Consider the following 25,461-nt stretch of genomic DNA (forward strand, 5'->3'; position numbering starts at 1 on the left):
CATTAAAAAGTCAGGAAACAGCAGATGCTGGAGAGGATGTGGTGAAATAGGAACACTTTCACACTGTTGGTGGGACTGCAAACTAGTTCAACCATTGTGGAAGACAGTGTGGTGATTCCTTAAGTATCTAGAACTAGAAATACCATTTGACCCAGCCATCCCATTACTGGACATATACCCAAAGGATTATAAATCATGCTTCTATAAAGACACATGCACAAGTATGTTTGTTGCAGCACTATTCACTATAGCAAAGACTAGGAACCAACCCACATGTCCATCAACGATAGATTGGATTAAGAAAATGTGGCACATATACACCATGGAATACTATGTAGCCATAAAAAAGGATGAGTTCATGTCCTTTGTAGGGACATGGATGAAACTAGAAACCATCATTCTCAGCAAACTATTGCAAGGACAGAAAACCAAATACCACATGTTCTCACTCATAGGTGGGAATTGAACAATGAGAACACTTGGACACAGGAAGGGGAACATGACACACCGGGGCCTGTTGTGGGGTGGGAGGAGGGGGAAGGGATGGCATTGGGGGATATACCTAATGTAAATGACGAGTTGACGGGTGTAGCACAACAACATGGCGCATGTATACATATGTAACAAATCTGCACATTGTGCACATGTACCCTAGAACGTTAAGTATAATTTAAAAAAGAGTGATAACCATAATAGATTAAAACACATTGATATATTTTTTAAAAATGCTCATTGATGGGCCATTATCTTTGAAAGAGCAAAAATAAATAAATAAATAAACCATGCCAGTTTTATTCCCATTGAATATTTATACCTTGGACAGCAAACTCTGCTCACACAAATTACAAAACAGATACAATAAAACATGGGTTGAAAAACGACCAGAGTATGCACCTATAGTACTGTACACTAAATAAAATACAGGAGGCAATACTTAGAGGCCAGAAACACTCCTTACAAGTCACTTATGAAATCATAATTTACAGTAAAAATGAGCACATCCCAAGGCTCAATTTTTCTTGTCACTTACAGTAGAATATTTTGTTGCTATTGCTACACTTTAGTTTACATTAACTACATTCTAACCGATTAAATGCAGAAAGCAAGTGTAAAGCACACAGATTATGCTTTAAGTGTAGGTCCCATACGTATGACAGTTTGTTCAAGACTAACAGATTTTTGCATCTTTTTTTAAACTTATTAAATGGCTAGTGGGAAAGATTTGTGCTTGTGATCAGCTCTTAACTTCAATTTTTACATCAAGGGATCCCTGAAAACCATCTTTCTCACTGTGCCCAATGTTCTCACCATACGCTTTACACTCTATGCAAATTTCAGTGTCCATGGTAAGATTGGTGAACTGTACAGCAAGGAGGGGATGCAGGTATTTGGGCTGCAGGAGTTTGCCATAGCAGAGATAATTCTGCAGAGGAAAACCAAGGTAGGTGCCCAGTCCAAAATACTCCACATTTCCATCTTTATCCTTATCTTCATCTCACTAGCCAGTGCATTGAGCAGGAAAGACATACTCATTATACTTCATCACTGGGTAAGTCTCCAAGAACTCACTCTCGGGAGGCTTAGGTTTGAAGCCTAGAACTTGCTTGAGCTTTATAATAACACACAGTTTTGTAGCCATAAGTTTCGTCATTTCATCCAGAGCAATTTCCCAGTCACTCAAGCTTGAATCTGCAGAACTTTCGCTCACCTCATTCATGATTAAAGTCTCCTTGTTCTTTGGGTTCACTGGGCACATTGTCACAATCTTCAAAAATCATGTCATCCTTCTGGGCTGAATCTCTGCACTTTTCCAGGAACCTAATTACATTCAGCACATACGCCTCACAGTGCTTGCGATCATTAGGATGAAAGGCAGTTTCAGTCTTCTGGATCTGAGATATCTGTGTTAATCCTGGTGGGGTCCTGATATGTGGTCCTGATATGTGGGCTTAAGTTCACTGATGGTGAGCAGCACCACTTGGATGATTCCGATGAAGATGCCATCCAGGCAACCATAACATATTATGTAGAACAGAAGGATCTTAAACCAACTGCCACCGGTCCTGCCCCAAAACTCCTTCTCTGAGTTCCAGACGAATTTCTTCCAACTGCCCTCCTCCTTGGCTTTCCTGCAGGTCATGGCAACGGTGGGTCAGCAGCTGCCGCAGTCGGAAGGGCAGGTGGCTTCAGGATGCACCCTGGCGCTCTCTGAGGCGTTGCTCGTTGTCTCTGGCCTGGCTCTCTGCAGACAGGACACGCCACTGCCACTGCGGATCTGAGTGCTTCTGTTAAACTTCTAACAGCATGGGAAGTACAGAAAGCTGACTGACATTACTTTAATTCAAACAATGAATCTACTGTTGAAATTACTTTACAGCAGAGTAAGTTTTGTATTTAAACACTGCTTTCCCCTGTAATTTTACATTGAATGCATTAAGAAACATAAGGTCTGCAGCAAAAGCTAATTTTCTAAGCCATTCAGTGTTTGATAATAGTGGTTGACAGGTAGGTCTTCTTATTCAGAAAAATTTCAGTTTTGAATTTTTCAATCCTGAGCTCAAAAAATGGCAGTAAAACTGCTAAACCATTGAAATGCAGTGTAGATGGACAAGTCAGGATAATCAGCTTCTATTTCTTTCAGTGGGTAAGTCCACAAGTTCAAAGGTGATACTACTGGTTCAATAGCAAACAAGAGATGTAAGTATTTTCCACAAAGTTCCCACTCATGACAAATATTTTCTGTGAAGTATCTACCAATGAAAAGGCTTTAAACATCTTATGTTTTCACAAGCTTTATAAATTTGTCCAACTAAGGCCTTTTCCGCTCTACACATATTTTTACCACCACCATCTAGGTAAGACATCTTAGCAGATTCCACATCAGGTTTACTGAATTAGTATTTTCACATCTTCTTTGAAAATATTCTTGTGTCGCTGGGCGCAGTGGCTCACACCTGTAATCCCAGCACTTTGAGAGGACGAGGTGGGAGGATCACAAGGTCAGGAGATCAAGACCATCCTGACTAACATGGTGAAACTCCGTCTCTACTAAAAATACAAAAAAAAAAAAATTAGCTGGGCATGGTGGCACACACCTGTAATCCCAGCTACTCAGGAGGCTGAGGCAGGAGAATCACTTGAACCCAGGAGGCGGAGGTTGCAGTGAGCTGAGATAATGTCACTGTACTCCAGCCTGGCGACACAGCGAGACTCCGTCTCAAAAACAAAACAAACAAAAAAAACTCTTGCCTGTGGTTGTTCCACACAGACTATTCACAAAGGGTAATTCTTCAGTCTCTTCAAACTCAGCACTCACTCCTCAAATAGTATTGATACATAGGTCAACTTATCAAGAGCCAAGGAATATCATTCAAAACCATTTGCCTTGCTTTCTAATTGACTACTGATGTCTGTCCCCAGTGTCCTCAACTCTTGAAGCAACTAGTCTTGTCTAAAGACTACTGTCCTGGATATATTTCTTCAGCTGCTCAAATTAAACAGGACTTAATTTACTTGTCATTAGAAAACTACTTTCTTTGCTTGACTAATAAGCCACTCAGAAATCACAATTTTGGTTGCAGTCTCATTTTCATTTTCTATTTTTGTGAACAAATTCTGCTGTAATAGATTCCATCTTAAATTTTCTAGTTTTTCTGACTGTTACACTCCTGTGAATTAGGAATACTGTCGTGATTGATTAATCTAGTAATGTCAACATATATTACATTCTTTTAACTCAGCTATGGTGTCACTGCATAGTAGGCACAGTACTTTGCCATCTAATTCAATAAAAAATAATCCATGCTCAACTGTGACTTAAAAGCACAACACTAGATGTCTACTTTTCTTACTCACCAGATAGGTATGCACTCATACATAAAAAAAAAAGAGGTCATGTACAAGGATACCTATGACATTTGAAATACTATTGAATTATAACTGTTACTGAATTATAGTATACTGAGCAGCAGTGCAAAGTGACAGGAGCACCACACGTGGTCTCTGTTGGAGCTGCTCAACTCTGCTGTTGATATGCAAAGGCGGCCGTAGACAATATGTAATAAAAGATCATGGCTACATCCTAATAAAATTTTATTTGTGGACTCTGAAATTTAAATTTCATTTAATTTTCATCTGTCACAAAATATTGTTATTCTTTTGCTTTTTTGTCAGTCATTAAAATATGAAAACCACTCTTGGCTTATAAACTATACATAAACAGGCGGTGGACCAGATTTGTTCCATGGGCCATAGTTTGTCAGCTCTGGCTACTGAAGACAGATTCCGTAACACCAGCAAAAGTTATTTATTAAGAGCCAGGGACATAGGTTGTTGTAAGCTATCTAGGAAGCCATCCTCTATTAAAATTGATTACACTAAAATCCAAAACTATAAACAAAAAAACCCCACAGAGTTGACAGGCAATTTTAGAATTAGACTTGCTAGAAATAAACAATGTGTGGACACTGACCCTGATGTAGAATGCCGAAGGAACCATTATTCTCTCTTTGGTTAAAGGGCCTTAGGTTAAAAATAGGGTGGTAAGAAAGATTAAAATGAACTGGCAGTCAGTTCATGTTGGAAAAACTAAATTGCAATGCACTGTCAAGAAACCAAAAGAGAAGGTGAAAAAAAAAAGGAATAAACTTAGGGCTTTCAACAGCCATGCAAGGCAAACTTTATTAACTTCTCAAACCCTAGGCAAGTGCAGTCCCTTTCTAATACTAATAAAAATCAATGTCGTTGATAAGAAGTATGAACACTAAAAAATAAATTGTTCTATCAAATCACAAAAGGGAATAGCAGCAATCATACTGTTCTGAGAAACCCTCACGATGCTCAATAAAATCTGTTAGTCATTTAACAGATAAAGTTGGCCTGATTATCAAAGAAAAATATGTATACATTTTTCATAAATACTAGCACATAGATCTCTACTTTAATTCTGACACATTACCATATATAAGTGCCCAATAGTAAAAGAACTATATAACTGCAATGGCAATATCTAATTCCCCAATGGAATATGCCCTATCTGATTGTATCCCATATTAGCACCTGTATTACCTATAAAGAAACTCAATGGAAACCATTAACTGAATAGTATATCAGAATTTCCAGGACTACCTGTCCCTGGTATGTATTTCTTCCATTGAAAGTAAATACTTTACTTCTGTAAATGTAAGTGCAGCTCTCTTTAGCATATCTGTGGATAAAGATAGTCAGCTAGGCATGGTGGCACACACCTGTAGTCCTGGCTACTCAGGACGCTGAGGCAGGATGATCACTTGAGCCCAGGAGTTCAAGGCTATAATTCACTATGATTGCACCTGAGAATAGCCACTGTATTCCAGCCTGGGCAACACAGTGAGACCCTATCTCTTAAAAAAAAAAAAAAAGATAATAAACAACTTTTTCTGACGCCAAAAATCCTTTGATACTAGGATTCACTGTCTCCTTCAAACTTTTGAAAATGCCAAACCAATGATTTTAAAAACTTGGATTTTACAAGGAAAACTACACTTATTCAACATCTAGACGATTTAATATTATATATTCCAGGTCACAAGAATCTCAAATATACTCCTTATTCCTCCTGACTAGATTAGCTGAAAGGAGATACGCCATTTTCAATTTTGCCAAGAAAGGAATCATCAACAGAAGGTCAATCACTTTCTTTGTCAGAATTAAAGCTATTCGAGAACATCCTATATCTTCAACCAAAGGGCAAATGAGAGGATTATTAAGACTGACAGCTTACTACTGGCAATGGATAGTTAACTTTTCTAAAACAGTTCAACCAACACCATCACATGAACTAACTAAAACAGACATCCTGACCTTTTAATATATACTGGAATATTTATAAATAAAATGATACAATGTCTGGACCTGGTTTCAAAGTAATCCAGTAGAATGAAGGTTAGTGAGAGGGATATACATTAAACAAGGCTGGCCATGTGTTGATAGCTGTAAAGCCAGATGATGGGCATTAAAAGGTTATTATACTTTTCTCTGCACTTCTGAATATGTTTGAAATTTCCCTACTAAAAAGAGGGGAAACCAAATTTCAAGATAGACTGTTAGAAAATATTTAGAACAAATAAAACTAACGTGGTTAGATTTTGGTTAAAATCCACCAAAAACTTATTTAAATCAATTTTAAAAGACACACAATCTAATAGAAAAGTGAACAAAACATATAAAGATTATTACAGAAGAACTAAGAAAAACCAATACACATAGAAGATAATCAACTTCAGTAGCAGAGATATTCAAAATTAAATGAGGTACCATCTGTTGCCCATCAAATACACAAAAAAGTTAAAATCTTGTTAATATCCAGCATGGGCAAGGGTATGAAAAAATAGTCACACTCATACACTGTGATTGTAAATGTAAACTGGTACCATATTTCCTTCAGAGAGTAATTCTTTAGGATCTATCAAATTTTTAAATACCTATGCCATTTGATCCTAAAATTATACTACTAACACTCAATCCTATGTAAATATTCACAATTATCTAACATGTTAAAAAATAAGAATATTTATTGATGTATTCTTTGTAACAGTGAAAAACTGAAGAACATAAATCTTGCTACATCCATACAATGGGGTACTATACAACTGTTGAAAAGAATGAGGTAGATTTCTATATGTAGATATGGAAAAGAGTTATGATTACACTACTATCTATAAAGAGCAAGATGTACAACAATATGTATGGTATCATCCCATTTATGTCTTTGTTGCCCAGGGTGGTCTCAAACTCCTGGGCTCAAGTGATCCTCCCACCTCAGCCTCCTGAGTAGCTGGGATTACAGGCAAGTAGCTGGGACTACAGACATGTGCCACCACACCTGGCTCCTAAGAGTCTTACTTGCATATACATTTCAAACACCAAGTACAGCTTCTTGTTCATAGTGGGTACTGGATAAATACCTGCTGAATTAATTAATGTAGCTGAGTTAATAGACCTTTCTGTAAAAAAGCAATTGCTATGATGTGGCCCTGTGTCCACACCCAAGTCTCATCTCGAATTATAATAGCCATAATCACCACGTACTGAGGACAGGACATGGTGGGAAGTGACTGGATCATGGGGACGGTCTCCCCCATACTGTTCTTGCGATACTTAGTTCTCGAGATGTGATGGTTTTATAAGCGTTTGACGGTTCCTCTTACACATAAGCTGTCTCTCGCCTGACACCATGTTAAGACGTGCCTGCTTCTCCTTGCGCCATGACTGTAAGCTTCCTGAGGCCTCTCCAGTTATGTGTAACTGAGAGTCACTTAAATCTCCTTTGTTTATAAACTATGCAGTCTTGGGTAGTATCTTTGTAGTAGTGTGAAAACAGACTAATACAGCAATTACTTCCTATTCTATCACTTTTATAACAAGTATAATCTTCAAATCAGATCATAAGTTCTGATAGTTATATGTCTTATAAAAATGATAAACTGTAGCTTCTCTTCCTCTCATCATCTTCAAAAAGCTATATAGGAGAAAACAAAAACACAGTTCCTGTTTTTGTGAAATAATTGAATCCCAAAACGGAAACTAGTATTTGCTGGAAGCAACAGAGCCTAGGCCAACAGGTATGCTAGCACTAGAGAGTTCTTACAGGCACAGTTCTCACCTACAAGTTACTTTTCAATTAACTTGACTTTAAATTGAATATACTTACTTTCTCTGTATTCTATTTCTGCTTCCTTACGCAATTTTTTCTCTCTGGCAAGAGCTTCAGGGCTTCCCCAAACTTCCAAAGATCTGTCATACACACATGGTCACCACAATGAACAATTTTAATGACCTTATTGACATCACATTTAAATCTAAATTCGCTAATGAGAATCTTATAACAAAGCATAAGGTGCTTTCAGAGAAACATAAAGAACTTAACAAACTTTTCCAAATGAAATCTAAAGAATTAGAGTAAATTCAACAGCAAATTTTCTTACACATTATGACATATATTTAGTTAATGAGTACATATTAGTAACTCACAAATATACAAATTTGCAAATACAAAAATATTGTTTTTAAAAAGTCATTTAAAAAATTCTGGATCTGTCTAAAATCTATTTTTATTAATCCAAAATTTGGCTTGCACTTTTATTCTGAAAGAACTATGTTCTTACTTTGCCTCCACATCTGATCTCAAGTATACAGTAAAAGACTCAGTATCTTCATGGGGACTTCGTCGTCTGATTTTTCGAAGTTGTTCTAGATCACTAGAGAAAGAAACATGTTGAATTCATTCAGACAAAGTGCATATAGTTTATATACTTAAAGAGGATTACTAAGGGCAGATAAAAGCAACAACACTGATCCCCATCTTAGAGGAATATAGATGTGAATGGCTTTTAAAGATCAGTTTAAAGATGACATTTTGTATACAAAAAATATTCTAGAGACAGTGAAAAAAAATTACTCTTGATGCTCAGTGTAGACACCACAATAATATGTAGAGATTCAATTCCCTCACCAATGCTTATATTTTTATCTGCTATGGGCACACCACTGCCATCTCTAATATATGGGAAAAAAGTGAAAAGTTAGGTAATGCATGGGGGCTCATTCCCAGCACTTTGGGAAGCCGAGGCAGGTGGATCACCTGAGGTCAGGAGTTCGAGATCAGCCTGCTCAACATGGTGAAACCCCGTCTCCACTAAAAAAAAATACAAAAATTAGCTGGGTGTAGTGGTGCCTGCCTGTAGTCCCAGCTACTCAGGAGGCTGAGGCAGGAGAATCGCTTGAACCCAGGAGGCAGAGGTTACAGTGAGCCAAGATCATGCCACTGTACTTCAGCCTGGAGACAAAGCAAGACTCCGACTCAAAAAAAAAGTGAAAAATAGGCAAGGTGTGGTAGCTCACACCTGTAATCCCAGCACTTTGGGAGGCTGAGGTGGGTGGATCACTTGATGTCAGGAGTTCGAGACTAGCCTGTGCAACCTGCAAAACCCCGTCTCTACAAAAAATACAAAAATTAGCCAGGTGTGGTGGCACACAGCTGTAGTCCCAGCTACTCGGGAGGCTGAGGTCAGATAATCACTGGAGCCTAAGGAGGTAGAGGCTGCAGTGAGCCACGATTGTGCCACTGCACTCCAGCCTGGGCAGCAGAGTGAGACCCTGTCTCAAAAAAAAAAAAAAGAAGAAGATAGAACATGGATTAGAATATCATCCCTCTACTTAAGAATTTAAGTTAAAAATTTACAGTCATTATTTGTTTATATGTAGATTAATACTAAGTGGTAATATCTATTCAAAGGTATGAAGTCATAAAGAGTATATGTCAATTACATGCTATTTATTTTCCTTTCCTTTCTTAAATTCTGAAAGGCTTATATATTCATCAAGTCACTGCTAAATAGTCATTCTGTATTTAATCATGGATCTTCCTATAGAAATTTTGTAAAAGCAATGAAATAACCTATAAATAAAAAGTCTGTGACTGTGTAATGTTATCAAGTTCTAGAAATTAAACCTAGATTTAAAAAACATCAATAGCCATCACATGTTAGTAAAAATGTATGGATCAGCTTTCAAAAGATACATATTCTAGTTCTTCCTGTCACTGACTCACTTAAATGAGCTGGGTCAATCACTAACATCTTATATTATGTTCATCTTGGCCTACTAAAGTGGAGACAGCAATGCCTAATCCACTTAATTCACAAAATTTTTGTGAGAACTAAATCAATATTATAATTGGTTGTTGATGTAATAGTTATAGAAGTTAAAAATTATAGGAATACCTATTTCTTGATATATACCAAAGTGGCTGTGACAATGAGGAAGACTGAAGAAAAGATCATCTGATTTCTCTAACTGGCACACAAAGGAAGGAGAAAAGTTTAAATCTGTGACTAACATAATTTCAATAAATATAAATATGAGAAATTAATAACAGATATTGGAAAGTAGTAAAAATAATTTATATTCAACAGAAACCACAGTTGGGAGCATGAATATAAATTTAACTCTAAATTAAGTACTCAACTCTGCTGGCCAAAAAACCAAAAAAGTCAAACATACAAATATGCAAATAATCTTACTGAGAATTCTGTCACATACCAATGACTTAAAATTTAACTCCTATGGAGAGGTTTTGAAGAACTTACCATTGTGGGTTTAAGAAACTAAGAAAGACTAGAATTGCTAATGCTGGGGCAGGATTCAGTTTAGTTTGCTAACAATTTTTAACATTTTTGACTGAATAAAAATATTTCTTCATTTTAAGGAGCCAGTAGCAAATGTTCCATATATGGATGGTAGCAGGTAACACACCCTAATAAAGGAAAAGTTATTTAGATTATTTAGATACAGCACATGGCTACATTTTTTTTTTAATTACCTGGATTTGAGGCAGAACTCATTTATTGCTCTGACTCCAGTGATGAAATTATTCTGAGTGTACTTTGATCCATACTCCCTTTTCTTAAGGACTGCTTTAACTAAACAAAAAAGAGGAAAACATAATAAATATGCACATTGAAAATCACATGTGAAGATGAATATAGGCTGATATTTAAGAGGCTTCACGAAGTAATTTCACAGAAAACTGATCTTTTTCACTGAATGACATCAGAGAAAAAATTACCCAAGTGTAGAATAGGATGAAATTGCATTTGTAGCCATCTAGTTTTTGTCTCTATATATCATCTATAACTGATGCCAAAATGTCAACCTCTGCCTAATGAACACCTTGAATAGGTATTACTGGTCTGTCTAAATAATATTAGTATAATTTAAATTGCTTAGAGTCTAAATGAAAATGAACTGAAGTTTCGATTAAAAATTACAGAGTATTGGGAGGCTGAGGCGGATGGATCACTTGAGATCAGGAGTTTGAGACCAGCCTGGCCAACATGGTGAAACCCTGTCTCTACTAAAAAAATACAAAAATTGGCCAGGTGTGGTGGTAGGTGCCTGTAATCCCAGCTTCTCAGGAGGCTGAGGCATGAGAATCACTTAAACCTGGAAGGCAGAGGTGGCAGTGAGACAGATCATGCCACTGTACTCCAGCCTGGGCTACAAAGTCAGACTCTGTCCAAAAAAAAAAAAAAAAATTACAGAGTAGTTGAGTGCTTTTCAAATTGTGAGGTGAAATCAGCATTTCATACAAAGCAGAACTATAAAGTAATTAAAGACTACTACATATAAGTACTTTTTTGTGAAAACCTTTGTTTCATTTACATACACTAATTTACATGTATACTAGTTGCTAATTAGTATTTCTTACGTGGGTTGCAGTCATAAAAGTTTAAAGTCATTAGACCATTTCACATAATGTAATACAACTAAAGAAAAGGATGGAATAATTTCATCAGTTAAAAATTACAAAAAAATTCATTGCAGATTATAGGTTAAATATTGCCTTCTAATAAATTGTTTTCTATTGTCAAGTATCAAACTGCTCATAAAAAGGCCAGCGACACCAACACCAATACCAGTTTGGCATCAATTATAGTCTGTGAGTTAAAAATTACAGAACATTGGTCTATGTTAATAAATCATTATAAGGTAAGACTTTTGGTCATATGATACAGATAAATAAGCAAATACCTTAAGTGCAAGAGCAAAATAACAAACTCATGTGTTCTATTTCAAATTGTCACCTATTCACTTCATGTTCTATTCTCACATTTATTATTTCACAATTTTCTGTTCTACTTCCAAGTTGAAAGAGCAAATTCAGCCTAAGATTACCTATTACTACAGTGGGTAAAAAGACTCCTAAAATAATATATACTTACATTAAATGCACAAACATTGTGTAATAAGAATATTTCAAAAATAAAGTTCAACAAAAAAATCAAAATCTTATCTGAAAAAAATACATAAAGGAAATACAGATTTTTTTTTTTCTGCATGAGTTTCAGGTCTCTAAACTGCCTTTTACATTTAAAAAAAGTTTTTTATTTTAAATGTCTTCCAAATAGCTAAAAAATCCTGGCCCAGGTTATTAATGATGATGAGGATGATAATGATAATCATGGTTGCTATAACAACATTAGGTAATTGACTGTCTACCATGTGTTAATCAAAGCTACCCTAGAAAAGAAGTCTCATTTTCAAGCACCACGTTATAGGGGAGAAAACTAAGCCTCAGAGAAGTCAAGTAAATTGCCCAAGGTCAGCCAGCTGGTAAGAACTGGAGCCACAAACTTAGTCCAGTTTTGTCTGATGCCAAAGCCACAGTGCTATTAATGATAGAGTTGCTGCCTCCATGAAACAGCTGCTTTGGAGATGAGAACCATAGCCTGTTATACAGAAAAGAGCTACAAACGGGAATTCCTTCAATTTCTCCCAGAAAAGAAAGTCAGACAAGAACGGCCAAACTCTACCTGGATTTGAATAAGCAGTAGCTGAAAGGTGTGGGCCTCTTGTTCTTTAATTGCATTACTCTTCTAAAACTGATAATGCAATTGATGATTCTTATTTGCCATTATTCCTTTCTTTGGGCTTTTGAAAAAATTTGTGACAAAAATGCAAAATAAATTTAACGGAAAATTACTTTAATATGTAAGAGAATAAATCCTTATGGTCAATCTATTTAAATAAAAGCAAAAATAAACTATACTCTTAGAATAACATAACTATAAAGAGCTCTACATAAACCAATGTTATATATTCAATTCAAAACATTTTTGTAATAAAAAACAGGATAAAATATATTTACCTCTTACTTGGAGAGGTTCTTGTTTAAGTGGAGCTTTGAGTTCTGCGCCTATATCTTCTGCTGTAAAGTTTATTAAAACAAGTTTACACTGAACAACTGCTTTCACACAAATCTATAAACTTAATTAATATTAGCCATGCAATATTAGCAATGCATAAAAACGACAATGTATCATAGACCATGTTGGATTCATCTTAAGAATGTAAGAGTAGTTAAACATTACAATAGCTATTTATCTCATTAACAGATTAAAGAAGAGAAACTGTACAATCATTTCAGAAGCTAAAGAAAAAGCATTTAATACAATTCAACATCCATGCAAATCTCAAACGCTTTTAGAAAATTAGGACCAAAAGGAATTTCTTTAAAGGGTAAAACAAACCTACAACAAACATTGTCTTTAATGTGAACGTTTAAATGCATTTTTAAATTAAGGAACAAAAGAATGTGCAGTTCTTCCATTTAAAACTGTACAGAGATACCATTCAATGAATAAAGAAGGATTATCAAGTGGGACTGGGACAACTCTACAACCCTATACCTACAAAAAAATACATTAAATAAGAAAAATTTGAATCTACCTCCCACCATAAAGAAAAAACAATTACAGGTAGATTAATTGATTATTTAAATGTTAAGGTATTTACATGCCTCATAGTAGACAATATAGAAAACTTTTATGGTACAGAAAGATTTCTTAAACAAGATATAAACAACACAAGAAAAACTGGATAAATTTCTGCTAAATTAAAACTCAGAAAAACTTTATTAAATAATCCCATGAAAAACAGAAAAAAGAAAGGCCTCAAACTGAGAGAAGATATTTCCAACAAATAGAATCAACAAAAGTAATCAAGAATATTTAAATAAGTCCTCTAGATCAAGAAAATGACAATCCATTAGAAAAAAATAGGAAGGACAATCTTGCAGAGAAAAGGATATACAAATAACCAATAAACATTTGAAAAAATGTCTGCCTCATCATTTAATAGAGTCCCAATGAAATCACAAGATGCTATTTTATAACCATCAGATCAAGAAAAAGGAAAATATGACAATACCTAATATTGGCAAGGGTATGGCACAATGAAAACGCATACACTGCTGGTGGAAATATAAACGGGCACAATACCTTGGTAAACAAGTAGGCATTATCTACTATAGTTGAACACAGGCATAAATTATGACCCAGCAATTCTTCTAGGTCAATATATTTGGCTTCAAGGAACTCTTGCACGAGGGCACAAGGACAGAGGTACGTGAGTGTTCAGAGTACTGCCCATTAGCAAAAAAATAGATAGATAGATAGATAAGATAGAGAGATAGAACATGTTATATTCATACAACATTTCATACAGCAATGAATAATAACAAACAAAATAATGGCCATCTTTCTCTGAGCTTTTACTGTGTGCTAAGTACTAGTCTAAGCATGTATCAACTCATTTAACTTATACTACATCCCTGAGCAGTATGTGCTATAATTATCTCCAAGAAAATTAATGAACCAGACACACACACCAATCAACAAGATAAATCTTAGCAACTAAATTTAATGAAAGAAGTAAATCACAAAAGAACACATACAATAAGCTATCACAATGAAGTTCACAAACAAGCAAAAGTAAACAATCAGGGCTATATACAAATGTACAAAGCTATTTCCTTTTTTTTCACATGGATACATAGGACAAATGGAGATGTGAGGATGTGATCAAGACAGTGAAGTTCTTAGCTTGAGTAGTAAATTCCAAGGTTTGATTTTATGTTTTTAAACTTATATATGCATTATAATATCCTTTTGTATGTATCAAATACATTGTAAAAATCTCACCCTTAAAACATTTTCCATTATATTTATATCCTCATTCAATAATATTTCAGAATTTATGAAGAATGGCTACATTTACTAAGTATTTAACATGTGCCATGTACTGTCCTATGCACTTTAACAATTATTTAATTGTCCCAAAATTGCTCTGAGTGAAAATACTATTATCTTCATCTTATGAGGAAACTGAGACACAGAGATTATTATAACTTCCCCCAAAATTACAGAGCCAGTTTTCCTTATTATGAGGAAACTGGGGCATAGAAAGGTTTTGTAAATTCTCCCATAGTCACACAGCTAGTATTTTAAACATGGAGGTACAGTTATTTTGATTACTCTATAGTCTTAACCACTTTCCTGTATTGCCTGTGTTTAGAACAATATTTAATTTTATGTGTAGGTATTTGTGTATTTTTCTAGGGGGTAAAAAAGGAGTAGATAATGGATTACCAACATGCAGATCACTGGAACCTCCTGAAAATAGCAGTTTCTGGACAAGAATGGGAATGGACACAGTAGTTGAGGAGAAAATAGGAGATTAAATGGAAGCAGTATTTGGACTTTCAGCAGGAGCTGAAAAAGAGAATGAATCAAGGAAAGGTTAACTGCATTTTACATAGAGATGGGAATGATGCAATAACCATGAAGAAAATACAAAGTAGGCTAACGGAATAATCCCAAAAGCAAAGTCCTTGAGCAGATGAGATAGTAGGGGACCCAGAATATAAGTCTCTGAAAACATGGAATGAAACAGAAATTAACTAATTCCACATATGTAGATTATGAGTTCATTTAAATGATATGGAACACCACTAAGTCTGACTACTTAACTGTGGTACATTTGTACTTCTGCCATCTTATTGTTTTCAGTTTACCATTTTGTTTTCTTTGCTTTTATTTTTATTTTGCTTTTCCTGCCATCTCTTAGATTGAAAAAGTTTTCTATATTGTCCTCCCAATTGCTATTTAGAATTTCCAAGACTATATTTCTATTGTTTAACATTATTTTTCTTTAAAAAAAACTTTTTATTATTAATTTGTTGGGTTTTTGGTTACATTTGCTTTTATATTTTAATTTTTTTATTTTTAATTTTTATGAGTACATAGTAGGTTTACACATTTATGGGGTACATGAGGTATTTTGAAACAGGCATACAAAGTGTAATAATCACATCAGGGTAAATGGGGCATCGATCACCTCAAATATTTATCCTTTGTGTTACAAACAACTCAATTATACTCTTTTAGTTGTTTTTAAATGTACAATAAATTATTGCTGACTGCAGTGACCCTGTTGTGCTATCAAATACTAGATCTTATTCATTCTAACTGTAGTTTTGTACCCATTAACCATCCTCACTCTCCACCTCCCACTATTTTTCCCAGTCCCTAGTTGTCATCATTCTTCTCTCTCTCTCCATGAATTTACTTGTTTTAATTTTAGCTCCACAAATAAGTGAGAACATGCCCTTTTCCTTTCTGTGCCTGCCTTATTTCACTTAAGGTAACAACCTCCAGTTCCATCCGTATTGCTGCAAATGACAAGATCTTATTCTTTTTCATGCCTAAATAATACTCCATTGTATACATAGACTACATTTTCCTTATCCATTCATTTGCTGATGGACACTTAGTTTGCTTCCAAATCTTGGCTATTGTGAACAATGCTGCAATAAACATGGGAACGCAGATAGCTCTTCTGATATGCCAATTTCCATTTTTTTTTTTTTTTTTTGAGAGGGAGTCTCACTCTGTCGCCAGGCTGGAGTGCAGTGGCACGATCTCAGCTCACCGCAACCTCCACCTCCTGGGTTCAAGCGATTCTCCTGCCTCAGCCTCCTGAGTAGGTGGGACTACAGGCATGTGCCACCACACCCAGCTAATTTTTTTGTATGATTTCCTTTCTTTTAGGAATATACCTAGTAGTGGAATTGCTGGTAGCTCTATTTTTGGTTTTTTGAGGGTCCTCCAAATTGTTCTTCATAGTAGCTGTACTAATTTACATTCCTACCAACAATGTACAAGGGTTCCCTTGTCTCCACTTCCTCACCAGCATTTGTTATTGCCTGTCTTTTGGATAAAAGCCCTTTGAACCGGAGTAAGATGATATCTCATTATTGTTTTGATTTGCACTTCTCTGATGATCAATGATGTTGAGCACTTTTTCATACACCTTTTTGCCACTTGCATATTTTCTTTTGAAAACGTCTGTTGAGATCTTTTGCCCACATTTTAATCAGATTATTAGATTTTTTTCCCCCTAGAGTTATTTAAGCTCCTTATATATTCTGGTGAGATTGACAGTTTACAAATATTTTCTCCCATTTTGTGGGTTGTCTCTTCATTTTGTTGACTGTTTCCTTTGCTGTGCAGAAGCCTTTTAACTTGATGTGACCCCATTTGTCCATTTTTGCTCTGGTTGCCTTTGCTTGTGGGATCTAACTCAAGAAATCTTTGCTCAGCCCAATGTCCTGGACAGTTTCCCCAATGTTTTCTTTAAGTAGTTTCATCATTCAAGGTCTTAGATTTCAGTTTTAATCCATTTTTATTTGATTTTTGTATATGGCGAGAGAAGGGGTCTAGTTTCATGCTTCTGCATATGGATATCCAATTTTCCCCAGCACCATTTGTTGAATAGACAGTCCTTCCCCCAATGTATGTTTCTGGCACATCTGTCAAAAATGAGTTCACTGTGTATCTATGGATTCACTTATGGGCTCCATATTCTGTTCCATCGGTTTATGTGTTTGTCTCTATGCCAGTAAAACAGCACAAAGGATTTAGGTTTAGTAACCTAAACCTATGCTGTTTAGATTATTAAAGCCCTGTAGTACAATTTGAAGTCAGGTAATATAATTCCTTCACAGTTTTTTCTTGTTGCCCAGAAAGCAAAGGTGGGTAGGGGGTGATTTGGAATAATACCTGGGAAAGAGTAAGAGGAAAAATAAATGTTTCTCTAGAATTTCATAGTGATCTAAATGTCTTCCATAATACTATTATTATTATTTTTTTAAGGGTCAGGATATTGCTATGTCACTCAGCCTGTAGTGCAGTGGCGAGATCATAGCTCACTGCCATCTCCAACTCCTGGGCTCAAGTGATCCCACCTTAGCTTCTCTAGTAGCTGGGACAAGAGGTGAACACTATCACACCAAGCTAATTTTTAAATTTTTTGTAGAGATGAGGTCTCACTATGTTGCCCAGCCTGGTCTCAAACTCCTGGGCTCAAGCGATCCTCCCACCTCAGCTTCTCAAAGTGCTGGGAGTACAGGCCTGAGTTACTGAGCCTGGTCATAGTACCAGTACTCAACCACTGAGCCTGGTTGATTATAGTTTTAGCATTTAATATTAAAAGAAAGTTTACTGTTTTATTATCAATAGTTTTACCAGGACATTTTATCCGTTTCTTGTTCATCATTGTCTCTTGGATATCTCATCCCTTCTGTAACTCAGGGTTTCTTCTGCATCTTGCAGGAGTACATGCTTTAAGACTTTTTGTTTGTTTGTTTGTTTGTTTGTTTTTTAATGTGGAGGGGTTGATTAGTAAAATGACTCTAATCTTTGGGAGATGAAGATGGTTAACAGATAAAAAAAATAGGGTAAGACCTACTATTTGATAGTACATTAGGGTGACTATAGTCAGCAATAACTTAATTGCATATTTTAAAATAACTTACAGAATGTAATTGGTTTATAAATCAAAGGATAAATGCTTGAGGGGATGGATACCCCATTCTCCATCATGCGTTTCTTTCACATTGCATGCCTGTATCAAAACATCTCATGTACTCCATATATACACCTACTATGTATCTCCCAAAATTTTAGAAAATAAGTTTTTTTAAAAATGACATTCATCTTTATATGTATGATAACATTCCCATTTTTACCTTCACTTTATAATGATTATTTAGATCACTATAAAATTCTAGAGTAGCATTTATTTTTTCCTCTTACTCTTTCCTGGATATTACTCCAAATCACTCCCCCATCTTTGCTTTCTGCATATTTTTGCAGGTAAAAAGTCTACCTCAGTAGAACAACAATTAGGCTGATAGTATTCTGATTTTTCTCTTTGTCAGCTTTTAAGTTGGGTTGTTTCATGTTTTGGTTTTTAAATCTGTGGTCTCTCTACAAAGTGTCTGGCGTGGATTTCTTTTTATTTATCCTGCTTGGTACTCAAAACATATTTTTGATCTGAGAATTCCTGTTTTTCAGGCCGGGCGCGGTGGCTCAAGCCTGTAATCCCAGCACTTTGGGAGGCCGAGACGGGCGGATCACAAGGTCAGGAGATCGAGACCATCCTGGCTAACATGGTGAAACCCCGTCTCTACTAAAAAATACAAAAAAGCTAGCCGGGCGAGGTGGCGGGCGTCTGTAGTCCCAGCTACTCGGGAGGCTGAGGCAGGAGAATGGCGTAAACCCGGGAGGCGGAGCTTGCAGTGAGCTGAGATCCGGCCACTGCACTCCAGCCCGGGCGACAGAGCGAGACTCCATCTCAAAAAAAAAAAAAAAAAAAGAGAGAATTCCTGTTTTTCTCAAATTCTAAAACATTCTCATCCATTATCTCTTTATATATCGATTCCTCGCCATTTCTCTACCTATTAAATGTAGGCTAGAGCTGCATGCTCTTAAATGCTTTCAATTTTTGGAAAATCTTTTTGCCTTCCTATGTGCCTTCAGACTGAATTTCAATTTGCTAACTCTCCTACTGACAATGACTATTTAGTTTACTACATTTTTACTTCAGTGGCTACGCTTTCATTTCTAAGATTTTTAATTGTCTCCTTTTCCTAATTATTTGTTCTGGTTTTATTTCTGCAAGTTTGTGTTTCAAAACTCCCTGTCATTTTTAATGAATATGAGTCCTTCATTTAACCTTTTGAGAACATTAAACTTATTTTAAAGCAATTGAAGCTGTTATTTTAGCTTCATCTGGAATTAATTCACATTTGTTGATTCTGTTGGCTTTCGTAGCATTAGGATTCTTCATGTACTTTGAAATTTCAGAGTTCACTATCTTACCCTGAATAGGGTATATCCTTCATTCTCCTCTTCACATTCTTGTGCTCAGAGTTCAGTCTAATACCTCTATGCAGAACTCATATTGCCAGTTTGAAATTCCTTCCCCTCAAGCCAGTCTCTAAGCCAGGAAACAGCAGGTTTCAGTTCCTGGTTCATATGGTTTGGCTCTGTGTCCCCATCCAAATCTCACCTTGAATTATAATACCCATAATCCCCACGTGTGAAGGGCAGGACCAGGAGGAGGTAATCCGATCATGTGGCAGTTTCTCCCATGCTGTTCTCATGATAGTGAGTGAATCTCATGAGATCTGATGGTTTTCTAAGTGTCTTGCATTTCCCATTTGCACTTATTCTCCTTCCTGCCAGCCTGTGAAGAGGTGCCTTCTGCCATGATTTTAAGTTTCCTGAAGCCTCCCCAGTCACATGGAACTGTGAGTCAATTAAACCTCTTTTCTTCATAAATCACCCAGGCTCAGGTATTTCTTCATAGCAGCATGAGAATGGACTAGTACATTGGTCTTCTCCTTGCCTCCCTAGACCTACAGCCTCCTATAAAACACAGCCTCGGGTAGCAACTGGAATTAGCTATTTTCAGCCTTCTTCTATGGGGGTGGGTGGATAAGTTCAAATAGTGAGTCTGACTCCAGTACCTTGCTATTCACGTAGCACATGTAGCATATTACTCCAAACAAGCCAGACTCCTAGCTGCCACTTCCAGGTTACAGACCCAGAGTCCAGAAGCTTCTGTTCCATTTCTTTGATATAACATGTCTTTTTTTAGTCCAACTGTGTCTTCAATTTTCTCTTTTTATACTTTATTATTCAAATGAGTGGTTAGAAGAACAGGTGCCTCAAAGCATGTATTCACAATACCACTGTGATCAGAAGTTCTGCCTATCCATTGAGTTACCTCTTTAAAAGCTTATGTGAAGCAATTAAATGCCAATATATTAAGCACTAACAAAAGCAAAGCCCTGTTTGAAATAAAAGCAAAATATTTTACACGTAATTTTTAGTATATTTCTTGGCAATTGTTTTGCAGTGAAAACCACTTGGAAAATGACTGAATACTGTGTGTGTGCTTATTTTATCTTTTTTTTTTTGAGACAGGATCTTGCTGTGTCACCCAGGCTGGAGTGTGGCACAATTAGGGCTCACTGCAGCCTCAACCTGTTGGGCTCAAGTGATCCTCCCGTCTCAATCTCCCGAGTAGCTGGGACTACAAACACATGCCACCACACCTGGATAATTATTTTTTGTAGAGACAGTGTCTCCCCATGTTACCCAGGCTGGTCTCAAACTCCTGACCTCAAGGAATCCTTCACCTTGGCCTCCCAAAGTGCTAGATTGCAGGTGTCAGCCACTGCACTTGACCAAAATACAGTATGTTTTGATACCTAAAGCATGTACAGAAAATCTAAAAAGACTTTAAGTATTTGTCAAATCCTAAGTAGGTTATGATGTCATACTGGTAAACTGAAGATAAGCTTAAAAACACTTCTATTTACTAACTACATTTGACCTTGAAAAGTTAAATTATTATTATTTTATTTTTGTCTGGCTACACAGCAAGCAAATTCTAAACTATCTTTATCTGTAGAATCTATATATCCATTTCTTACAATTTAGCTTTGGGAAACAGAGAGCAGGGCAGAGAAGAGTGAAGGGAAAAAGGTAGAATAATACATTTTCAAAACTTACCTAATGTCCAAACAACTGATAGCTACTGTCAAAAATTTCAGAAACAATGGTAGTTTCTACAATGCTCAAATTTATTCAACTAAATCACATAAAATGAGTTGCTCTAAGCTATGTATTTCTGGATATTCTCACTACAAACTGTCTAGATGTTACTAAATATATAGTGTTATACAGCACAAACAAGAATGCTAGTAAACGGCTTAAACACATGTATGAACACTTATTTTACATAGCACCAACTTAATAAACTCACACTGCATCACTGCAGTAGAATCTTTATGATTTCAATCAGTAACCAAACATTCTATCCATGAATATCTCTAGACATTTGTTTTAAGCTCAAACCCAAGGCTGGCTGTATGCCACACATCTGCTGTCATTAGCAAAATTAAAACTAATTTTACCAAAATTTAACACATCTGAATGCTCCTTAAAAACTTAAGGATTCCTTAGCAAGTCTCTGCTTCTTAATGAGCTGTTCCTGACTTCATCATGTGATTTGAATTATTCAAAACTCAATCTCAAATCCTTAAATATACAAATTACCTTTCAATCAAGCAATTACTTGCTCTCTATCTGATGGCTAACAAGGTCTAATGTGGCCTAAGCAAGTACTGAAAAATTGAGCCCAAAATAAAACTGTCAATAAACAATACATTTCTAATATAAGAAAATAAACTAACATTTTTATTCCAGTCAGCAGAGAAAAAAGAAACTTAATCATGGATCTCAATTTGAAAGATTCTGAATGGTGGAACCGTATTAAATATTTTCCCCTTTGTCTATGTTCACCTCTACAGAGTATTATAACATATTTTACCCTTAACTATATTATTTCATCCCTATTTCTTTTCCCTTAACTATGTTCTAATAAACATGCTTATTTCTGGAACTTAGGGACTCATTACACTCTGCATTCTTTCATTGCATAAAATCAAACTCTTAATCAATATTTACCCCAGCAGTTCTCCATCACCACAAAAGAAAGAGAAGAAATTGCACAGGTAAACCCAAAGGGAGGATGAGGCTTAGGAAAAATAATGAAAACAAGGAACCATTAAAATATATATACAGGTTTCTCAAGGAATCTGTAAAATCTTCCCCTGTGAAAGACATCTAACTAAAGGAAAAATGGTCTTGAAATGTTTATTACTCTTCAAACACTGTCTTCTCCTGACACCAGATAGTATGGTTTTTCTCCAGCCACTCCTTCTCAAGTCTTCTTTGCATGCTCCTCTTCTACCTGTCCCTCACCCATGTGGGGGATTTTATACTAGAAGATCTCTTCTCACTCTAAACACTCCCCACACTGTCTCAAACAGACCCATGGTTTCAGTTACCATGTATGTATAGGTAACAACTCCTAAATCTTTAGCTCCAGGTTAGAACTCTAAGCATTCACTCACTTATAAATATTTATTATGTCCCTACTATCAGCAAGGCACTGAGGTTCATGTTGTCATGGAGCTTGCAAACATGTAGGTGATGAGGAAATAAATAAAAGATTGAAAACATCAATCAGGAGTAAGTGCTACCTATGCCGAAAATTAAATTAGGGTAGTATTAAAGACTTACTGGGTAGCTACTTTAGGTTGAGTGACTTTAAAATGTCTCTATGCAGAGGTGACATTTAAACTGAGATGTGAATGACCGAAAGAGGTTAAGCCATGCAAAGAAGGGCACCTTGGAAAGAGAAAGCAACTAGAGCAAAGGCCCTATAACAACAAGCTTGCCATTTTCTCAGAACCAAAAGGAGAGTGCTTTGGCTGAAACATAATGAACAAGCAAGAGAGTAGTAGAAGAAAATAAAGAGGAATATGCAAGCCAGATCAGCTAGAGAGAACTCTAAGAGTCAGATTAATAAATTTTAATTTTATTCTAGCAATCTTGGCTTTGTTCTATGGGTAACTAGAAGCCAATGGAGAGTTTTAATTAAAAAAGTGACATGATACGTTTTTAAAAAGACCACATTTGTTATATGAAAAATGAACTACAGAAGAACAAGAATGGAAACAGAGATCCCAGGGAGAATACCACCACAGTAAATCAGACAAGAGATAATGATGGCTTGAAGTAGGATACTAGTTGTGTTAAGACGCGTGATGTCTTTTTTCTTTTTTTTTGAGATGGAGTCTTGCTCTGTTGCCCAGGTTAGAGTGCAGTGGCATGATCTCAGCTCGCTGCAATCCCTCCCTACTGGTTTCAAGCAATTTTCCTGCCTCAGCCTCCTAAGTAGCTAGGACTACAGGTGACTGCCACCACGCCCCGCTGATGTTTTGTATTTTTAGTAGAGATGGGGTTTCACCAGGTTAGCCAGGATGGTCTTGATCTCATGACCTCGTGATTGGCCCACCTCGGCCTCCCAAAGTGCTGAGATTACAGGCATGAGCCACCATGCCCAACCTGATGTGTGACATCTTAACACATGATGCAGTGACTAGTAGATTCACTGGATAACCAACTGCCTACTGGTCACTGCATCATCTGTTAAGATCTTCCATAGGCATCTATAAATCGGATGTCCAAACCAAGCCATCATCATCATCTCATTAAAATATCCTCCAACTCGGTACTCCTAATTTCCTAATTTTAGAAATTATTGAAATCATCTAGACAATTGGCCAAACAGTAACCAAGCACTGCCCTTGGCTTGACCCTCTTCTTCATCCCCCAGACTCAATTACTAAGTCCTAATTATTCAGCTCCTAGATCTCTTTTTTTTTTTTTTTTTTTTGAGATGGAGTCTCGCTCTGTCGCCCGGGCTGGAGTGCAGTGGCCAGATCTCAGCTCACTGCAAGCTCCGCCTCCCAGGTTTACGCCCTTCTCCTGCCTCAGCCTCCGGAGTAGTTGGGACTACAGGCGCCTGCCACCTCGCCTGGCTAGTTTTTTTGGTATTTTTAGTAGAGACGGGGTTTCACCGTGTTAGCCAGGATGGTCTCGATCTCTTGACCTCGTGATCCGCCCGTCTCGGCCTCCCAAAGTGCTGGGATTACAGGCTTGAGCCACCGCGCCCGGCTCAGCTCCTAGATCTCTTAAGGTCATCTACTCCTTTGAAAAAAAAAGCATTACCATTATCCTAGTCCAGAACTCCATTTGTACTACTACTTTCAATCTCCCTCCTTTGCAATCTGTTTGCCATTTTGCAACTAGTTATCTTTCTAAAACCTTAAATCTGATCAAGTATCTCCCCTGTTGGAAACAGGCTCCCCAAAATCTGGCCATAAACTGGCCCCAAAACTGGCCATAAACAAAATCTCTGCAGCACTGTGACATGTTCATGATGGCCATAACACTCCATGCTGGAAGGTTGTGGGTTTACTGGAATGAGGACAAGGAACACCTGGCCCGCCCAGGGCGGAAAACCACTTAAAGGCATTCTTAAGCCACAAACAAGAGCATGAGTGATCTGTGCCTTAAGGACATGCTCCTTCTGCAGTTAACTAGCCCAGCATACTCCTTTAATTCGGTCCATCCCTTCATTTCCCATAAGGGATACTTTTAGTTAATCGAATATCTATAGAAACAATGCTAATGACTGGCTTGCTGTTAATAAACACGTGGGTAAATCTCTGTTTGGGGCTCTCAGCTCTGAAGGCTGTGAGACCCCTGATTTCCCACTTCACACCTTTATATTTCTGAGTGTGGGTCTTTAATTCCTCTAGCGCCGCTGGGTTAGGGTCTCTCTGACCGAGCTGGTCTTGGCACTCCCCTACTTGTATTAATAATACTCTGTTATTCCCACTACCTACAAAACAAAGTTCAAACTCCCGAACAAGAGTCCAATCTGACCACTGCTTGACTCTTGCCATTTTCTCAGAACATGGCTGAGAAAAAGGGAGACTGCTTTGGCTGACACATAATGAGTAAGCAAGAGAGTGGTAGAAAAAAAATTAAAAGGAATATGGAAGATGGATTACCTTCTCTTGTACTTTCAATGCTACCAACACCACCAAATCCTCTACTCACTATTCCAGGAATTTTACCTCCTTTTTCCACCATTCACCACACCAATACCTACTTTTGTGTGTGTGTGTGTGTGTGTGTGTGTTTTGTTTGTTTGTTTGTTTGTTTTTGAGACAGGGTCTCACTCTGTTGCCCAGGCTAGAGTGCAGAGGCACTATCATGGCTCACTGCAACTTTGACTTCTCAGGCTCAGGTGACCCTCCCACCTCAACCTCCTGAGTAGCTGGGACTACAGGTGTATACCACTATGCCC

At 36.8% G+C, this 25,461-nt stretch overlaps 1 protein-coding gene and 1 pseudogene across 1 annotated transcript in view; both read right to left on the bottom strand.

The window, feature by feature from the left end:
* Positions 1–25,461, bottom strand: part of SLC30A9 (solute carrier family 30 (zinc transporter), member 9) — a 109,440-nt gene that overhangs the window by 67,393 nt on the left and 16,586 nt on the right. The window contains exons 3-6 of the mRNA XM_011949039.1: positions 12,689–12,748; positions 10,361–10,460; positions 8,145–8,237; positions 7,691–7,773 (exon numbers count right to left, since the gene is read on the bottom strand). Coding sequence (XP_011804429.1) covers positions 7,691–7,773; positions 8,145–8,237; positions 10,361–10,460; positions 12,689–12,748 — 336 coding nt within the window. The remainder of the gene's footprint in view (positions 1–7,690; positions 7,774–8,144; positions 8,238–10,360; positions 10,461–12,688; positions 12,749–25,461) is intronic.
* LOC105516755 lies at positions 1,235–2,140 on the bottom strand (annotated as a pseudogene).

Source organism: Colobus angolensis, unplaced genomic scaffold, assembly GCF_000951035.1.
Source record: "Colobus angolensis palliatus isolate OR3802 unplaced genomic scaffold, Cang.pa_1.0 Scaffold29, whole genome shotgun sequence".
Classification (NCBI taxonomy): Eukaryota; Metazoa; Chordata; class Mammalia; order Primates; family Cercopithecidae; genus Colobus; species Colobus angolensis.